Source organism: Chenopodium quinoa, unplaced genomic scaffold (assembly GCF_001683475.1).
Source record: "Chenopodium quinoa cultivar QQ74 unplaced genomic scaffold, ASM168347v1, whole genome shotgun sequence".
NCBI classification, from domain to species: Eukaryota; Viridiplantae; Streptophyta; class Magnoliopsida; order Caryophyllales; family Amaranthaceae; genus Chenopodium; species Chenopodium quinoa.
Window position 1 is genome coordinate 12,097,193 of NW_018742738.1, and position 21,569 is coordinate 12,118,761.

Here is a 21,569-nt window from a genome sequence, read left to right on the forward strand (position 1 = left end):
TTATTCAATTAATTTAAGGTTTTTGGCGAAATGAAAATAAAGATTATTACTAAACCGTGCATCATCCCGGTAATATAATAGATATAGTATCTATTCTATAAAGGAACAAACGCTGACATCATATTGTCCACGTGGCGACTTTATATGAAAAAATTTCCCGCCTAAATAAAAATCTGATGTCATTGTATTTTCTTTGGTTTTAAATTTCAAATTTAATTTCTCCTCTCAATTTATCTACACTCTTTAATTTATTTATTTTTCTTCTATCACCAACTAATGGTATCTAATACCTCTTTCCCTTATGCTTTGAACAAAATACTTTGATGTATATATTTTTTCTATTTTACAAGTTTAAAATTATTTTTTATTTGCTTAATTAAAATTGTATATTAAAAATCTAACTTTTATGTATATGCTTAAATTTTTATATTTGGTTTGACCTTCTTCAAAATTAATTTTATAAAATTAGTATTTACAACTAATGATTATGTCTCAATAATTTTTCTAATACGTAAGAATACATAAAATTATATACTCTATATTTAAAAGAAATCTAGTTAGGAATCAAACAACATCCTACTATATTACTAATCAAATAAGGTGAATTTCACGAATTACGAGTCATAAACAACCCCTATAAGTTTAACATAGTGAACCCTCTTACGTCTAATTTTCCCCCCTTCGGAACTTTTTCACCAGTAAGCTGCGACGCTCCACCCCTCCCTCTCTCTCACCTCCATTGAAACGCGCTCTGAATCTCCATTGAAGCGGTTTGATAGCTCTCTCCTCCATTGATTAAGCTTCTGAGGTAATAGTTTTTCTTAATCATTGAAAATGTTTAAATATAAATTTCTCAATCTAAGGGTTTAGTTCCACACTTTCGGTAATTTAATTCTCAGTTTACTCAATTTAGGGTTCTTTAAATTGGATTATAGGACTATTGGTTATAATTTATTTTCGGAAAGATCGTTTCTTGCTAAAAAATTTGCTAATCACATTCTTAACCTACAAGGTGCTAAATCACTGGTTGCCTCAATTGCTTTTGTTGCTAACTCTGTCGCATTCAAAATTTTCTATACTTAACCAGGGTTTTTGGTGACTAATCGGACTCCGTTGAGTAGAAGCTGGTGGTATAAATTCAATAAAATAACATAACTCAACCCAATGCCTAGGTAATGTATTTGCTGTTCTCAAAATATTGATTGAAATTTTTTTGAAAGGTAGTTATTTAGGTTTTATTTTACTTTTGTCGTTAATTTGTTTATGAATTTTTGACAGGTATTATTGTGATTACTGCGACACTTACTTGACACATGATTCTGTAAGTATTTGTTTTATTAAATTTGTTGCGCTTCAAAGTTTGATTATGTGTTTATTTCTTTTTGTCTTGATTTTCTCGAATATTGATTTATGCTTATTGTTTGTATTTTTAACTCTAATTATTGAATTCCAATGTGAGTGTAGTGAAAAACATATAGGAGTTGGCTAGTTTATGTACTTGGCATTTCACTCGTATAATTTGATTCCTGTGTTTGTGTTCGACGTTAAAGATTAGAGTGATGGTTTTATTTCAGTTGTTGGGAGAAGAAATGTGAGAGGGACATATTCATTTGGTGGCGTAGAATATTAGAAAATTTATGTATCAACCCCATGTTTGTTTGGCTGACATATTGTTTTTGCTCTCAGCCATCTGTCAGGAAGCAACATAATGCAGGTTATAAGCATAAGGTAAGCTAGCTTTGCCTCAATAGGCAGTGGAAAGAACAATATTTCCAAATTTGATTCAATTCTACAAAATTCTTAATTGAATAACCTATGCTTTTGATCATAACCGGCAAATTATTTGTGATGGTTATTTGTATTCGATTTTAGGCAAATGTACGGATATACTATCAACAATTTGAGGAGCAACAAACGCAAAGTTTGATTGATCAGAGAATCAAGGAGCATCTTAGTGGCCAAGGTGCTTTTCAAATTGGTGCTGCCTATGCAGCATGGAGACCTGGTGTTAGACCACCTATTCTTCCTGCACCATTGCCGATTCCAGGTTCCCTGCCTCCCAATGCTCAAATGGCTCCAGGGATCAGGCTACCTGTTTTTCCTAGACCTCCTGGTTTTCCGGGTAAGTTGATGCTTTCAATCTTTATTGTTTTCTTATGTGGTCAAATATTTTATCTTATGGAAAATTACATATCTTTTAATATTCAGTTACATTGCATGTTTCCTTATAAATTCTGACTGCAAGATAATCAAAGAAGCTTAGTGAAAACATAACTAAATAATCAATTAACTGATCAGCATATGATGCTTAAGGATTCAAATGGGATCATACCACTGATGAGATATCAAGATATGTAGGTCTGTAGCTGGACAATCAAATATGTAAAACAAAGTATCATGAAAGTTGCACCTGTTTAGAAAATAAGGATCTGAATCAGTAATGAACTATATATACATGTAAAAAAGGGAAAGGATCCTTTGTGCTATCCTAGATTAGGAATAGGCTTTCTTTCCTCATGATTGTTGTCCCTATGAGAGGCATATTTTTACCAGAAAATGTCCCATTTATTTATAGGCTTTACAACATACTATTCACTTCAGCTAGGGCTCTAAGGTATTTAGAATATTTCTTTGAAGGTTCTCTTATTGCTATCTTGTGGTCACTATGACCTTTTTTTATTGATCAGACTAGAGAGTAATTTGACCGGGGATTTCAGATTGGTTCTAGTTTTCATGTAGAATGCTAAATGTTGTAGCACTTCTTGTTAACTAGGTTGTGTCAAAATTTAGCAAATACATTGAACATATGTGCATGGCTTCATTGTTAGCGACTCAATAAGTCCCTTATTGTTGGTCAGTTCTACACAACCATAAACTTAATAATTCACTGAGCTTGGTCTTTTAGAAAGAAACAATCCAAAGTGATTGAGAAAGGTTTCTATTCTTTGAGAGCATTTGTTGGAGCCAATTTTATCTGGGTGTGGCTTAGGACTCAATGGATTAGTGGTGGTTTCAAATCGAAGTGTAAGGGTTTGAATCCCTTCTCAACAACAACCTATGGCATGAGTTTATATGCAACTCAAGATATGTGTTTCAAATGATCTAGTTTGGGTCATGATTCATGAACTGTACAATGTTTAAAAACCTAGAAACTCAGATTAAGGGTATTGTTAAAGGAGGGGATAGAGAGAGAGAGAGAAAGAGGAGGGGGGGGGGGGAGGTGTCTGTGTTGCTTTTTCGCAGAGATGGAAGGTTTTTTTTTTCCTCCTTTTTTGTTCTTCAAGTGCATACAAAATTACTCAGTAATTTTATTCAACAAAATACTTGGTTTAGTTGGATAGAGGGAATGCTATGAGGAGATAGATTGAGAGAGTTGGATAGAGAGACCGATGTGATGCGGTGATTGCTAGAGTGAGATACATAGAGGGACCCATATGATGAGGGGATTGATAGAGTGAAGTACATAGAGGGACCCATGTGATAAGAAGAGAAATAGGGAAACCCATTATCAGCACAAAGTAATGTTAGACATTTTTTTTGCAACCTCCTAAAAGTGAAGTGTTGCAATAATTTAGTAACAAAGGAAATAATTTTGAACATTCAATGTACAATGGCACTTCTGACTCAAGTGTTGTTAAATTCAATGGACTTTTAAATCAATGGTATTGTTTTGAGCCTTTGCTAATCAAGGTTTGGAAGGATAACTTTATGCCGTTAGTCAATCCCTGTGTTACCTAATTATCTTTCTCCCTCCACAAAGTACATATTAAGTTGTTTGTTCCAAATCGCAGTTTGTAGGTGCCAATTTAATCAGGTGCATAAGCTAGTTTGTCCAAATTGACATTACTAAACATGTAGTTGTCACCTTCTGTTTGTAGACGGTAGATTAAATGCAATGAAAGGAACACAAATCAAGGGGACTTTGAGATCTAGAGTTTGAGAAATGAGCCCTACTTGTGTTTATTGAAAATGAAATACTCCTTTCGTTCCTGAAAGTTCGTCTCACTTTACATTTGCACGGTCTCCAATTAACATCTTTGATCATTAATAACTTCGGCTATGTATAAGTAAAATGTTTAAAAAATTGATATTTGAAATATTTATCATCAGAGGAATCTAATAAGATCAAACTTGCTAATATATTTTATTTTGACTACATGAATAGTAAATGAGTCGAACTTTTAGGAACGTAGGTAGTATGTGAAATATATTGTTCAAAATGTTGGGTCTTTTTTAGGGATGTTCATTGAATAGAATATCTGGGTTTTTTATGTCATTAGTGTGGTCAGGCATGAGAGATTAGTTGTCTGCTCCGGTGATGGTGGAGTGGCTTTGATTTATCGCTAGGGAAAATTATAAATATGCCTGTTATATATTACTGTATCATTTTTCCTTAGTATTATAAATTTTGTATAATGAGTTCATACCTATGACCAATAATGATCCAAAAAAGGATACCCAATAAATCACCCACAAGGCCACAAATTATAAAATCACCCACCTGCAATTGCAATCCTGTTCTAAGAGCTGAAGCGTCTCCAGATGAGGTAACACTGGTCAATTCTTTTCATTTTGAACAAATGATTATGGATGATAGTTTGTGGAATTTGTATGGGGATTAGAGGACAAAGAGATCTTGTGCCGGTTCAGACTGAAACTATACAAGATTAGCAAATATGTTTTAACTTTTTGGTAATATAGTAATATACTGATATGCTGTACTTGTTAACTAATACTCTAGAATTGGCTTTGTGTTCACAAGTATGTTGTTTCTGCAGTAGATCTTACATGCTTACCTGAAGTATTGTATATTCTTGGTTTTGCATTTTCTTTGTTGCATCAGTTATTGAAGATGAGCATAAGTTTAATTGCATTACAGGAGGGTATTTGTTTTTTGTTTTGCTATTTTCTGTCTCATCACTTATTGTACTCTTGTTTTTTTTTTTTTTTGTGGGGGGGGGGGGGGGGGGGGGTTAAATTCTTTTAGTTAATTAACAGCTCCAAAATGTTTACAGTTTATGGGGCACCTCCAGGACAAGTTGTGGGACAACCAGGTGCTCCTGGTGCACCAGTGCAAGCAAATGGTCCACCTGGGCCACCTCCTTTGAATACCTCAACATCAGTACCAGGAGCAACGCCTCCTGTTACTAATGGTGGTGCTCCAACTGCATCACAGCCTGGGTTCCAGGGTGCTCCTGCTGGCGGGAGCTTTGGAGGGACAAATATGCCTGCTGTCTCTAGCTTTCCTTCTGCTGGTGGAAATGTTTCTTATCCTGCAACTTCAGGTGCTGACGGATTTACTTATGGTCAAGCCCCGAACAACAGTCTTCAATCTAACTGAAATGGTATGTCTGGAACATATTCTTGCATAATATACTTTGTATTGGTTATTTATTTATTTTTTTCACATGAAGCTTGCTATTTTCTTATATTATCTCATTGAATAATAGAGTACTCTGTATTAAACAAGTGACAAAGCTTTGATTTCAAATCCTGTACAAACTCCTTGGAGGCCACACTCTAGTCCAAAGTGTGATGATTTGAGAAAACATTTTTGTTTGTGTAGTTTTATTTCATTTCAGTCTCTATATTTGAATAAGTAAATCACAAAGACATTTCAGAGCCATTACAATTTTAAATGCCTTGGTGATGCAGGACATTGGATTCAGGATGAGATGTATTTATACCTCAAGGTTGTAGATGCCGGGCTCCTGTGTGTTTTTTTTTTTTTTTTTTTTTGTTTTGAACTCTTTTAACATATGGAGATTAGGGAGCATCGATATATTACTCGTACTTGTTAACATGAGGAGGTGTGGAGGAATTGGCTGGATATTGTCGTATAGCTTTGCGCCCTTGTCTTCTAATCAATTTGCTGTGACATGTAAAACATATGGAGTAGCTAGAGCAATTAATATGTTTTGGTCCTTTCTACCATATTGATGTGCTAGTGTGCTTTGAAATATGCAAATTGTCAAGGCGTAATCAGCTGAAAATTACCAGTTTCACATTTGTAGCTTGTGGCATAACAATTATGGAAAGTATTAGACAATTATGTTTCACATCTCTTGCCTTGAAATTTCATCGATTAACTGTTTTTTTTTGTTACAAAACAATTAAAAATACTATTTTTCTTTTTATAGTAAATTTAATTCTTAATAAAAAAAGTCAAATGACATTAATAAGTGCGAGAGAATGAGAGATGGCCTAACAATATGATATGTTATAAGTCTTATAACCGTGAGGACGAGTATCATCTTATTTATTTCATAGAAAAATGAAAATTTGATAATTGTTGCAATCCTACATAATTCTTTTCCACCAAATCAAATTCACAAATCACAATACTCCTACTCCACAAACACTAAATTAAAATCAAATACTCAACTAATTCCAATATCCCATCATAATGGAAGTCACTACAATAAAATGATGTTAGTTTATCAGTATATCAATATTCATTACTGTAGACATCTAAAAATGTCTCTCCAAAACCAAACCCGATGATGAACAACCTTTCATCGCCATTATTGGCCGGGTTGAGTATTTAATCTTAGAGTGCTTAAATCCATATTTCCATTTCATAAACCAACCCAATTCCTATCCCGTTTCCCCAAACCATAACGTATTTTCCTCTTTTCGTGCCTTTAAACCCAAAATAATTCATTCCGTGTCCTTTAAAATCATTCATTTCGTGTCCTTTTTATAAAAACATTTAATCCAGTTTATTTTGGTCCATAATTTGGATCCAATGACTGAATAGTTGGATGGGGCTTTAAAAGAGCATTCCAACGATATATTATAAGCTCAAATCCGAGTTATAACGAATAAGTTATGGCCAAAATAATAAACTGAGCCCAAATCGAACCTAAGTCCACCTTACCTATGACCCAATGATCATAAGGAGGGTCCAAATGATTTAATCCAATTCCTAAACCAATTAGGATTAATTAGAAGCTTCTATAAGTTTCTATAATATCTTAATTATCCTTTTTGAAAAGATAAGAATAACGAGTTTGAAATTGAATAAAACTTTTCTTTTTGAAAATCCTATTTATATCCGAATTAAAAGACGTTCAAAGATAGATAGATATTATTTTCGTGCATCATATTTTTTATCCAAATTTTATATGGTTGGATATCCCTTGAAATTATCTTTCCAATGATATATTATAATATCAATTCCGAGCTATAACGGAAAAGATATGAATAAAATGTCAAACTCTATCCAAAACTGACACCGTCTCATTATTTCGGCCATATCTTTTATTCTATAAAATATTTTAATCTGATTTTAATTGGGTTAGAAAGTAGACTTCAAGAGCTTTCCAACGATATCTTATTTATCTTATTTCAATTTCTGGATAAAAAGATATGATAAAAACAAAAAACGGAAAAACTGTTGTCTATCGCAAGAGTTTTATCCGATTCGAATTCTTATCTTTTCTTGATTCTTGGATTTCTTTTTTCTCTATAAATAAAGGTCATGTCTCCCCTTTTCCAATAATCAACAAGTTTGATCATCAAATAATTCTCTTCTCCCTCTTTAGCCTAGACACTAGCCTCCCTATTCTTCCATAATACTTCCCCTAAGCACTCCAAGGAGTCCATACTTTACCCAAAGTGCTATACTTTAACCAAAGCGTGAAAGGAATAATTGACTGAGGGTTTGGACCAAATCAACTCTAATTTTAATTTAATTTAATTTTGATTTGATTTATATTTTTATTGAAGATACTAACATTTTATTCATGATGTAGCAATTTCAAGGAACGCGCGGAATGTGAGTAATTAATTAATTTAATTACTCTTATTTTATTTTCTTATTGCTAGTATCATGATTAGGTTATTTTATATTTAATTTGACTAACGATATTATTGTTAAATTGCTTCCAATGTTAATGTTTGTTCTATTATATTTTATGATCACTATATTGCATGTTTAAAGGGAATATGTAATTGAAAATCACGCCTAATAAGATAATTTGGACAGTCGGTTTAGGATCCTTTTTAATCTTGTTGTTTAATCAAGTGATCACGAAATTTTAGAATTATGTGTTGCATTAATATTTAACCAATTTAGCTTAATAATAGGTTGGAGCAAATTGAATCTTTGTTTGTATGCCTTTGAGATCGCATGAATCACTTTTCACTATAAGAATCGAGTAGAGGCCAATACGGGCGAATGTGACTCCATGACTCACTTCGTACCATCATCCCCGATCCTCCTTTCGTGGATCCGAACCATATGGAGTTAGTAATCTCATGGACTATGAATGGGGTGTTACCTTCACGGGTCAATCGTTGTTGTCTATCGTTGTCCCCTTATTCGTGGTTGCCTTTTATGATCCGTGAACGGTTTACAAGTTCCTTAAAAACTTGTTGGCGGCTCCCTACTTTCCTTGTCCCTAATCGTATATGTCAATTCCCACTTCCTATGAGTGCCAAGCATATTCACAACATGCTTTAATGTTGGCGCACTTCGAGCGACGCCTACAATTTGGCGACTCCACTGGGGAGGATTCTTGGTTATTTATCGATTTGAGCGATCGGTATTTAATTAAGATGAGTGGATAAAACTTGAAAGATTCTTGAAAAATATTCCTGTGATTTAATTGGCATTGTCACATATGCATATGCATTTTAGCTTACTTATTTTGCCACAATAGTACATGTTCTACGTATGTGGCTAGCCCGGGGGATTTATGCTCTATCAACTTGAAAACGCTCATGGCAATAAGGGTTCATCCGAGTTTTTAAATCCACCCAAACCATGGAGTCGAGTTCGATTTCATCACAAACTCGCGGAGCTGCCCGTTGGCATACACCCTCAAGGGAGGCTGCCTTGCTAACGCGTCCAAACTCTTAACCATGGTACCCTTTGACACCCAAAAATTTGACCATAGTCGAACATAGAACTTGACTTTAGGTTGTGAATTTCATTGCATCATGCGTGACGATATGCTTATATGTGCATTTTTTTTTATTGAATTTTTTTAATTATTTTTTTTTTTCTCTTATCAAACCTTTTTTTTTATTATTAGAGTCGAGCCATAGATTTTATTTTTATTTTTATTTATTTTTTTATTTTTGAGTCACCCGGATTTTTATTCCCGTATACTGCACAAGAGTCAACTTGTTTTGGTCATTTCCGGAGTTCTAAAATAAGTTACGTGTCATGCCACCTATGGATCTGTAGCCTCGAGTTTTATCTTTGATTTAGAGTTGGTTTCGTCCAAATCAGAGTCACGGATCAAAATTTATAACCGATATACTACAGTCTGTCCAGTTTAGATTTCTTTTTAGCGTCAACTTTCTTTTGTTTTATTTTTTTAAATTTTTTTTATATCTTTTCGTGTCAAGCTAGTATTAGCCAAATCCTTTAATCCGTGCCAACTCATATAACATAGGATTATAGATTTTTATTTTATTTTATTTTTTTTAATACCCTTGAGCCCTAACTCTTCTAGAATTCTAGTACTCTTCCTAGTGCTAACCTTAACATGTGTTCTTTGTCTTTGATTGTGGTTTATCTTATTTATGACTAATGATTTCCAATGGATCGTTTTCACCTAGTAAATAGCATAAACATTAAAATTGGACAAAATTAATCAAGTTAGTTTGTCTTTTATTCTTCCATGCTATTTGGTCATTGGGTCCTTTGTTTTTCACAACGTCCACATGTCTAGCCATGCGATCATACTACGAGTATTAATAAACTCACCTAATCACACATGTTGAGTTGTTTCACACACTTTGTCTTCGAGTAATGCACTATATTGTTTATGATCGTATACTAGGATCATGCATGCATCGTTTTCTGTCGTTAAAAATGAGTGGAGATTTTTCTCACTTGTTTTCAAATGTCTATTTTTTCCCTTCCTTTCCTATCTTGTGCAATGAGTCGAACAATTAAGTGAATTATTTTATTTCATAGTACTTGGTCGAGGAGCAGGGATAGATTAATACGGTTCAAGTCATTACCGCAACAATCTCTCAGATCTAATAGGCGTTCAAAGAGAACTTTGCCATCTCCATTACTCATCACCTTTCAATGGCCACTAAAGAAGATATTGAGAACATAAACAAATCCATTGAGGCACTGTCTGCCATGATGCAAACCCTTACCAATAGGGTCACTACCATGGAACAAAACAAGGTCACTGTTTCCACCCTTGACAAACTGAAGGACCAAATGAGTAAAATTTCTGAGGATTTCACTTATGTGGAACGACCTCCCACTCCTTTGGATGTGAAGGACAGACTCCCTGAAAAGTTCTCGACTGCTGATATTCCAAAGTTCAAGCCTACTGACAATCCAATATTCCATTTGAAGGCGTTCTCTACAACCATGGCTCTTAAGGGATTGGACGTAACACTCTTCCCTACGGTGTTCCCTCTCTCTTTTGAACATGCTTGCCAATAATGGTTTTATTCCTTAGATGCCAAGCATACTGCGACTTGGCAAGATGTCACCGACAGTTTCATGAATCGTTACAAGTGTAATATTCAAACTAAAACTTCTGAACGTGAACTCTCCATTCTCAAACAAAAAGAGAATGAAGGCTTCACCGCTTACCTGAACAGGTGGAGGGAAACAGCTTCACTCTTGGTAGATCCTCCCAAAGAAAGAGAGATGGTTTTCCTCTTTATTCAAAATCTGACTCACAAGTATAGGGAACATCTCAAATTTCTTCCACTGAACACTTTCAAAGCTGTATACGACATCGGCATCAATATCGAGGATGAGCTTATAAAGACTGTTGGTAGTAACAATAATAAAACTTGGAAAAACAAGAAGAACGACCATCCTTCTTTTTCGTCTTCTAAGCACGAAAATACTACCAACAATATAAGCCAAGTTGATCTCAATGAAGTGTTAGCTCTTGATGCTCCATTGCCCAAGAAGAAAAGAACTTACACTCCTTTAGGAATGACTTATAATGCGGCCTTTGATCGCCTCTATAGTCAAGGCTTGATCACACCTATTGGGCCATTTTCAGAGCCAAAACCTGAAGAAAGGAGCGCCAAATGGAATCCCAATGCCCATTGCAAGTACCATCAAGGAAGGGGCCACACTACTGAGCAATGTTGGAATTTGAAGGACGTCATTCAAGACTTGGTGGATGTAAACAAACTTCATGTCCCTCCAGGCAGCAAGAAGTAATGAACACAAGGCGCACAACAGATCCTTTGTGCAAGATTTCATGATTTCTTTTCTTTCATTCATCTGCATTCCCCCATTCATGTCTAGCATAGGTTTTTCATTTCAAATTTTTATATGTCTCATGTATTTCATTCACCTTTTCCATTAAAAAAATGAGCAAATTTCCTTTACATCTCGATCATAGCATTTTTCATTCACTCATTTTCAAAAAAAAAAAAAAAAAAAAATCAATTACCGAACTAAACCCAAGGTAAACCAATGACTTGGAGGCACCTTTACAACCCTGTCATTCCCTGTTAACCGTTCAATCACATTTCATTTCTTCATCAACCATTTTGAGCCTCGTCTAACGTTTGGCCTTCATTTCTTCAACCCACATTCACTTAACCCTGGGATTAAAAGATGTGTAATTGTATAACATTCAAAAAGCAAGTAGGAAAAAAAAAGCATATAAAAAAAAAAGCAGCAAAGCAACAATAAAACAATGTCTAAAGGCAAGTGTTCCAATGTCTTTGATACGCACACGTCTCGAATTGCGTCTCTTATCGAATGCTTGGTACCGTGCATGAGAAACATGAATGCTAAGTGAGTGATGGACCGCATGATCTGAGATTGCCTACATTGATTCAAAAGAATGAAAAAAAAATCAAAGCAAAAAAAAAATGTTGAAAATAAACTTGCAAAATTCAAAATTTGCAAATTCACAATTACACATCTTGGGAGCTTCTCTCGAGTCTTGAGCCTTTTACCCCTTTCTTCCTTAAACCATCAACTTAACCACATTACAACCCTTGAAAGACCTCTTTGATGTGTACATACACTTGTGCAAAGTTTGGTTAGAGCTACGTTCGGCCTGATTCCTAACGGATACGTAGGCAACCTCATATCGAGGTGCGGCCACATTCATATTCATATCCATGCATGATTGAGTCAAAGAATTTCCAATGCTTACCCCAACCCATAGACTTGGGGGCTTGAACCCACATAATTTAGCCTACCCAACCTAAAGAGTCATCATCTTTGACTCTTCTCACATAAATTTCCATCACCATAGCCTTTGCAGCCAACCTTTGTATCACATTCACACACTTCACTCACACATCCATATCCATATCCATATGATCTTTCCCTTTAAGAACCCTTTTTCATGAAATCTTGTTTCAACACTGTGCATGCTTCATCATCTTTCAAGATAACATTCATTAGAAGAAACATTGTATACTTGCTTAGCTTCCTAACCTGAGCAAAATTCATTGTTTCATGCATCGCATATCGTTCTTAGCTCCTTGACCTAAGCAACATTCATTATGTAATACTCAATAATCACTTCATCTATATATGTGCTTAGCTTCCAGACCTAAGTGACATTCAAGATTGTTTCTTTACACCATATATGATGCTTAGCTCCATGACCTAAGTTCAACTCATTCATCTATCGTGTCACATGATGTAATTGTCCTTAGCCTCCTGGCCTAAGAACATGCATCATGCATACATTATTTTCAAGACAAGCAATTCAATCCATACAATTCATTTCGTCTTGCTCAAGGAGGAAGTTTAAAACTTCTTCCTTTTTTCATTATTTTCTTTTGGGGAAGTTCAAAAACTTTTTCAAAATTTTTATTGAGGGAAGTTCGAAAACAAAACTTCATTTTTCACGTCTTTCTTTTTCAGGAGAAAGTCGGTACCCTCCACTCGTGACAAAAATTGACGAAATTTTTTTGCTTTTCCATCTTCGTTTGCTTGTGTCTGCACACACACATATACACACACACAATCACAAGTCATACACATGTCATGTCACGTCACATCAAGTCAAACTTGGTCAAGTCAGTGGTCAAGTCAATCACAATATATACGAGTCCATTGGCAAATTTATTTTTGCAGGTCTCATCCATGGCCCACGTTCGGGGACAAGCGAACCAAATACAACCCACGTCCGGGGAAAAGCGGAACATCTACAGCCCACGTCCGGGGACAAGCGGACCATCTACAGCCCACGTTTGGGGATAATCGAATCACCATCATTTCATGACGCAAGGTTCTCGATACACAGAGACTTGCAATCTCATCATCTGTCGACTTTCCTCAAGCATGGAAAGTATTATCCGGTGGATTTCTTCAAGCATAAAAACCGCCAAATTCCTTTGTCGTCTTTCCTCAAGCATGGAAAGCATTATCGGTGGATTTCTTCAAGCATAGAAAAACGCCAAAATCATATGTCGACTTTCCTCAAGCATGGAAAGTGTCATCTGGTAGGTTTCTTCAGGCTTAGAAAGCTACCAAACTCATCTGTCGGCTTTCCTCAAGCATGGAAAGCATTTCAACAAACGTCATCCAGTGGATTCCTTCAAGCATAGGAAAATACCAAACTCATTTGTCACCGATACACTGGTGTCAGATAAACGTTCTATCCCTTTACTCTTTTATCTGTGGAATTAACATTTTCTGCAGGTATCGGCGTATATAGACTAATTTAGGATCGCAGAACATCTTAAATCATTCTCCGTCCCTATCGACTACTTTGACTATCGTTTTAGAAAATGACGTTTCTACAAACTCAGTCAAAGTGGGGGCTTCTATAGACACCTAAAAATGTCTCCCCAAAACCAAACCCGATGATGAACAACCTTTCACCTCCATTATTGGCCAGGTTGAGTATTTAATCTTGAGTGCTTAAATCCATATTTCCATTTCATAAACCAACCCAATTCCTATCCTGTTTCCCCAAACCATAACGTATTTTCCTCTTTTCGTGCCTTTAAACGCAAAATAATTCATTCCGTGTCCTTTAAAATCATTCATTTCGTGTCCTTTTTATAAAAACGTTTAATCCAGTTTATTTTGGTCCATAATATAGGTCCAATGATTGAATTGTTGTATGGGGCTTTAAAAGAGCATTCCAACGATATAACGAATAAGTTATGGCCAAAATAATAAACTGAGCCCAAACCGAACCTAAGCCCACCTTACCTACGACCCAATGATCATGTGGAGGGTCCAAATGATTTAATCCAATTCCTAAACCAATTAGGATTAATTAGAAGCTTCTATAATTTTCTATAATATCTTAATTATCCTTTTTGAAAAGATAAGATTAACGAGTTTGAAATTGAATAAAACTTTTCTTTTTGAAAATCCTATTTATATCCGAATTGAAAGATGTTCAAAGATAGACAGATATTATTTTCGTTCATCGTAGTTTTTATCCAAATTTTATATGGATGGATAGCCCTTGAAATTATCTTTCCAATGATATATTATAATATCAATTCCGAGCTATAACGGAAAAGATATGAATAAAATGTCAAACTCTATCCTAAACTGACACCGTCCCATTATTTCGGCCATATCTTTTATTCTATAAAATATTTTAATCTGATTTTAATTGGGTTAGAAAGAAGACTTCAAGATATTTCGAACGATGTCTTATTTATCTTATTCCAATTTCTGGATAAAAAGATATGATAAAAACAAAAAACGCAAAAACTGTTGTCTATCGCAAGAGTTTTATCCGATTCGAATTCTTATCTTTTCTTGATTCTTGGACCTTCTTTTTTTCTCTATAAATAGAGGTCATGTCTCCCCTTTTCCAATAATCAACAAGTTTGATCATCAAATAATTCTCTTCTCCCTCTTTAGCCTAAACACTAGCCTCCCTATTCTTCCATAATACTTCCCCTAAGCACTCCAAGGAGTCCATACTTTACCTAAAGTGCTATACTTAAACCAAAGCGTGAAAGGTATAATTGACTGAGGGTTTGGACCAAATCAACTCTAATTTTAATTTAATTTAATTTTGATTTGATTTATTGAAGTTACTAACATTTTATTCATGATGTAGCAATTTAAAGGAACGCGCGGAATGTGAGTAATTAATTAATTTAATTACTCTTATTTTATTTTCTTATTGCTAGTATCATGATTAGGTTATTTTATATTTAATTTGACTAACGATATTATTGTTAAATTGCTTCCAATGTTAATGTTTGTTCTATTATATTTTATGATCACTATATTGCATGTTTAAAGGGAATATGTAATTGAAAATCACGCCTAATAAGATAATTTGGACAGCCGGTTTAGGATCCTTTTTAATCTTGTTGTTTAATCAAGTGATCACGAAATTTTAGAATTATGTGTTGCATTAATATTCAACCAATTTAGCTTAATAATAGGTTGGAGAAAATTGAATCTTTGTTTGTATGCCTTTGAGATCACATAAATCACTTTTCACTATAAGAATCGAGTAGAGGCCAATACGGGCGAATGTGACTCCATGACTCACTTCATACCATCATCCCCGATCCTCCTTTCGTGTTTCCGAACCATATGGAGTTAGTAATCTCATGGATTATGAATGGGGTGTAACCTTCACGGGTCAATCGTTGTTGCCTATCGTTGTCCCCTTATTCGTGGTTGCCTTTTATGATCCGTGAACGGTTTACAAGTTCCTTAAAAACTTGTTGGCGGCTCCCTACTTTCCTTGTCCCTAATCGTATATGTCAATTCCCACTTCCTATGAGTGTCAAGAATATTCACAACATGCTTTAACGTAGGCGCACTTCGAACGACGCCTACAATTACAATGGCAATACATGCAATTTTGCCATGTGTCACCAAAGGCATGTAATTGTGCCACGTGACCCCATTACTAAGCATATTATGTGACTGATATGTCCAATTTACATAGTGTTTTACCCCCGTCCCACGGTCATAATTAGTAGTGTTTTTGGCTCTTTAGGGCCACTTTTATTACTAATTTGTGTTTTCGTAGTTTTAGTTGTGTTTTACAGGAAATTGCACTTTTGGAGCATTTTCCCGGGTTTTCATGGATCAACTACGGAAGCTAGGACACGACCACTCTTGAAGCCCAGGATCGGTGAGAGCCGGTGATTAAGGGCTCGGTATGAGATAACGGGGCTATTGGATCGATTAATCAAGACCCGATGAGGAAATCCAGATTGGGCCGAGGAATTGATCCTAATCGAAATCCAAGCCTCGAAGAAGAAGACCGGGCCCGATCAGGAAAGCATACGCCCGCTCGGGCGGATGCGCGCAGAAGATTCCTCAAGGAAGAGGTGGCCCGATCGGGTGAGCGTAAGCTCGATCGGGTGCGGCATATAAGCATGGGCGTTATAAAAAGGCGGGCCCGATCGGGCGGCCCTTCGCCCGATCGGGCGCGTGTTTTTCTTAGAGCTGATTAGATTTGTTTAATTTTTGTTTTGAGGAATGTTTAAGTATGAATTATGTACGTAAATTCTAATTACCTTCTCTTTTAGATTTTCTCTCTCAACTTAGGATATTTTCTCTCTCTTAAATTATCTCTCAACTTTTGTTCTTAATTACTTTCATTAATCCAGATTTCTTTGGGTAACAATTTCTTCTCTTTTAATTTCAGTTATTTTATTTACTTCTTTGATTATGTTTTTCTTTATTTATTTGATTAGTTTAGTTATGATGATGCTTGAGTAGTTTTATTTCTAGTGCTTATGGGGATCTAATAAATAATATGAAGGGGGTAATTTTGTGATTGTTGATTATCAATGCTTGGTTAATTTCCTATTGATTGATTTAATGCTATGCAATTAGGTTTGGCCATATTTAATTGTATGAGTTTAGCAATATTAATTCGAGATTCGGCAGATGAGAATTGATGTTTAGGCTTAGTTTCAATAGGCGGATTAATTTACAAATGGTTAAGTCGAGATTCGACAAATGAGATTTAATACCGGTAAATTAACTCTGTGATTATAATACGTAGCGAAAGCCCGTTATAATCTAATTAATCAATGCTTGATGATTGCTTATTATGATTTTCCCTGGAATATTGTTTATTAGTGAACCTATGCCCTAGGTCTTTTAATATTTAATTTCTCCATACTTTATTTCCCTCGATCTTATTCTTCGTAGTATAGAATTTATTTACAACAATATTGGTTACTTTGATAATTTAGATTATAATAATTAATTAGGTGTAGAAAGACTTGTTTCCCTGTGGAGTTCGACCCTACTTCCCTATCTACTTTAGTTAGAGGACTTAGATAATTACTTTTGATTAGGGGATACGACTTTACCCTGTCAAAATTTGGCGCCGTCGCCGGGGAAACGGTTTTATTTTTATTTTCTGATTCTTTTTTTTTGTAGTCTAGATTATCCCCTTTTGTCTCAGAGAACGTTAGTTCTTTGAGGCAATTCTCATATTTGTCTTTTAGTTCCTTGTTTATGCCTAGGTGTTCCAGATCAGGTTACATCCCATTCGATCCTGAGATCGAGCGCTCTTTTCATAGGCAAAGGAAAATCTATAGACAAATTCTGGCGGGTTCTGAGGAGGACAATAGTCGAAGAGATCCTCCCTCTGACGGCCCAGAAGAAACTCTGTGACTACTCGCAGCCAAAGCTCACAGATTTCCCGCACCTTACTCCCACTCCGGCACTAGATGGAGTTCAGTTTGAAATCAAGCCCCAATTTATAACTATGATAGAGAGGAAGCAATTCAGTGGAGCTAAGGGTGAAGATCCTAATCTTCACATCGCAGATTTCTGCCAATATTGTAACACCATTAGACAAGCCGGGGTCACGCAGGACCAAATCAGGGAGATTCTTTTTCCTTTTTCATTATGTGGCAAAGCCAAATTATGGTTTAATGGTTTGAATAGAACTGCACTTGGTATTACTGACTAGGAAACTCTTGCTTTGAATTTCTATAATAAATACTATCCTGCAGAGAGAACAGCGGTACTAAGGAGTGCTATTCAAAACTTCGCTCAAGAGGCCGACGAAACGCTATATGAGGCTTAAGAGAGGTTCAAGGATCTACAGAGAGAGTGCCCCCACCACAATCTAGCACAATGGCAATTGATCCAAGCATTCTACAATGGACTTGGAAATTCTTCTAGATCAGTGCTAGATTCTGCAGCCAGTGGGAGGTTCATGAATTTAAATGTGGACGATGCAGGACAGGTTATCGAAGACATGGCAATACACAATTCCCAATATGGGAATCCGAGAGGGTTTGCAAATAAAGGAAAACATAATGTCGATTCCGTATCCTTTTTGCAAGCTCAATTAACGTCTATTTGTCAAAAATTAGATAATCTTACTGTTGCTCCTAACTTTGTAGCTAATGTTTCTGCTGTTGCTAACAATGAAGCTTTTTGTGAAAATTGTGGAATTGTAGGGCATTGGGAGCAAGATTGTAGGAGCTCTATGGAACAAGTTAATGCCTTTCAAACCTATAGGCAGAATAACCCATATTCCAATTCTTACAATGCCGGTTATATGAACCATCAATATCTTTCATACCGGAGCACCAATGTACAAAACCCTCCACCTCCACAACAACCACAACAACAAACCCCACCACAGCAAAAATATTACCACCCTAATTCCGACCAGAAAAGCCAAGCATCACCCTCATCATCTTCCGACCCTGCCATGACAAAAATTAGAGCAATGCTTGCCAATATGCAAAAGCATATGGAGAGTAGGGATGCGCAAATTGATACCATTTTAGCCCATAATAAAATCATGGACAATCAAATTGCACAACTTTCATCTACCCTACAATCCCGTCAGCAGGGAGCTCTAACATCACAACCTATCCATCCTACAGATCATGCCAATGAAATCACCCTAAGGAGTGGTTCACATTGTGATGGACCTCCTATGCCAAAGGAAGATAGACCAATTCTTGATCTAGATTCCTCTATACCAAACGCTAATCCTGCTAGCCCTGCAGGGCTACAAATAGATACTAACTCTACTAATGTTTCTGTGCAGGGTAAATCGCAGGATAAGGGAGGAGATGTGCAGAGCCCTTATCAAACTTTCATTCCCTAATAGATAACTGAAGAGTAAGTTTGATAAACAATTCGGTAAATTTTTAGAGGTTGTGAAAACCTGCAGGTAACAGTTCCTTTTACTGATTTAATCACTCAAGTTCCTACTTATGCTAAATTTATGAAAGACATTATGACTAGGAAAAGGGCCTTTAATGAAGTAGAAATTGTAGCTTTCACAGAGGAGTGTAGCGCTTTATTGCAAAACAAATCCCCTCCTAAATTAAAGGATCCCGGTAGTTTTTCTATCCCTTGTCATATAGGGAATGTTTTTATTAATAAAGATTTATGTGATTTGGGTGCTAGTGTCAGTGCCATGCCATCGTCTGTCTGTGCTAAACTTAATATGGGAGAATTAAAAGTTACTAATATAACTTTGCAAATGGCAGATCGTTCGGTAAAATACCCCTTAGGTATTTTAGAGGACGTCCCTGTCAGAGTTGGTAAATTTTTTATTCCTGTTGATTTGTTGTGTTAGACATGGCAGAGGATCCGCAAATACCCATTATATTAGGTAGGCCTTTTCTCCATACTGCTGGAGCAATTATTGATGTTAAAAATGGTAAACTAACCCTTTCTGTAGATGACGACAATGTTACTTTTAATTTAGGGAAAGTTTTGAAAGGGCCTATGCTAGAGGAAAATTGTTGTTATATTGATGTAATTGATATAATGGATGATATTTGTGATGATAGCTTGCAACAGGTTCTTGCGAGGGATCCCCTAGAGGAAGTTCTCTGCGGGAATTTATCTAAAGACAATGCAAGCGTTTGGGGTAATGAGGTTCAAGATATTGAAAAAGCTCTTTCCTTAAAAGAGTTAGGCCCCAAGGAAACAATGAAGGTAGTAAATTTAGTTCAGGAATCGAAACCTGCAGAGGTCAAGAAACCTGAGCTAAAACCTCTACCTTCTCATTTAAAATATATATTTTTAGATGAGCAGGAACTATACCCCGTGATCATCAGTACTGCACTTAATGACCTACAAACTTCCCAACTTCTAGGGTTTCTCAAAACCCATAAGAAAGCTATTGGGTACATTATTGATGATCTCAAGGGTATTAGCCCTGATTTTTGTATGTAAGAGATACATCTAGAGGATAACTATAAGTCCTGCATTCAACCCCAACGAAGATTAAATCCCAACATGCAGGAGGTAGTCAAGAAGGATGTTATGAAACTACTTGATGCATGTATTATCTATCCTATTTCTGACTCCAAATGGGTAAGTCCTATGCATGTAGTGCCTAAAAAGGGTGGGATGACTGTGATAACCAATGAAAAAAATGAATTAATTCCCACTAGAACTGTAACAGGGTGGCGTATGTGCATTGATTATCATATATTAAATATCGCCACTAAAAAGGACCACTTCCCTCTTCCCTTTATATATCAAATGCTTGAGAGGTTAGCTAACTATAAATTCTTTTGCTATTTGGATGAATATTCGGGATTTTTCTAAATTCCGATTCACCCTGAAGATCAGGAAAAGGCAACTTTTACATGTCCTTATGGCACTTTTGCATATCGTAGAATGCCTTTTGGTTTATGTAATGCACCCGCTACCGTTCAACGTTGTATGATGAGCATTTTTTCTGATTTCATAGAGTCTATTATGGAAGTCTTTATGGATGATTTTAGCGTGTATGGCTCTTCATTTGATTCATGTTTAATTAATCTCGCTAAAATTTTGAAACGATGTGAAGAGTGCAATTTAGTTCTAAATTGGGAAAAATGTCACTTTATGGTGACAGAGGGAGTAGTTCTAGGTCACTTAATAAGGGCATACAAGTAGACAAAGCTAAGATATCAGTGATTGAGCAATTACCTCCCCCAGTTAATGTTAAGGGAGTTAGAAGTTTCTTGGGTCATGCGGGGTTTTATCGCCGCTTTATCAAAGATTTTTCTAAAATTGCTAAACCACTGACTCAGCTTTTGCTCAAGGATGCTCCTTTTATTTTTACTGACGAGTGTCTTGAGGCTTTCAACAGGATTAAGCAGGCTTTGATATCGGCACCCATCATATGTGCTCCCGATTGGAACCTTCCTTTCGAGATCATGTGTGATGCAAGTGACTTTGCGCTAGGAGTCGTGCTCGGACAGAGAAAGAACAAGGTTTTGCATGCTATTTATTATGCAAGCAAAACTTTGGATGAAGCCCAAGTCAACTATGCCACTACGGAAAAGGAGTTTCTTGCTGTTATTTATGCTTTAGAAAAATTTAGATCATATCTTGTTGGCTCTAAAGTCATTGTTTTTTACTGACCATGCAGCATTAAAGTACTTGATAGCTAAGGCAGAATCAAATCCAAGGCTACTCCGATGGGTTCTCTTGCTCCAAGACTTCAACATCAAAATAAAAGATAAAAAGGGAGCAGAGAACGTAGTGGCAGACCACTTGTCACGTATCAGGTATGATGAGGGTAAGGATTCTCTACCTATAGATGATTCTTTCCCTGATGACAACCTTTATGCAGTTGTAGAGCAACACCCATGGTATGCGGATTTTGCTAATTATTTAGTGGGTGGTACTCTACCTCCTGACTTGTCCTGCCAACAAAAAA

General features: G+C 35.9%; 1 protein-coding gene across 1 annotated transcript; it reads left to right on the forward strand.

Moving 5' to 3' along the window:
- The first annotated feature begins 609 nt into the window (after nucleotides 1-609).
- LOC110724267 (U1 small nuclear ribonucleoprotein C-like) lies at nucleotides 610-6,059 on the forward strand. Its single transcript, XM_021903688.1, has 7 exons — nucleotides 610-808; nucleotides 1,088-1,172; nucleotides 1,279-1,321; nucleotides 1,687-1,728; nucleotides 1,873-2,122; nucleotides 5,016-5,345; nucleotides 5,656-6,059. The coding sequence occupies exons 2-6, from the start codon at nucleotides 1,165-1,167 to the stop codon at nucleotides 5,339-5,341; spliced, it is 669 nt and encodes a 222-aa protein (XP_021759380.1). The 5' UTR covers nucleotides 610-808; nucleotides 1,088-1,164; the 3' UTR covers nucleotides 5,342-5,345; nucleotides 5,656-6,059.
- The last annotated feature ends 15,510 nt before the right edge of the window (nucleotides 6,060-21,569 follow it).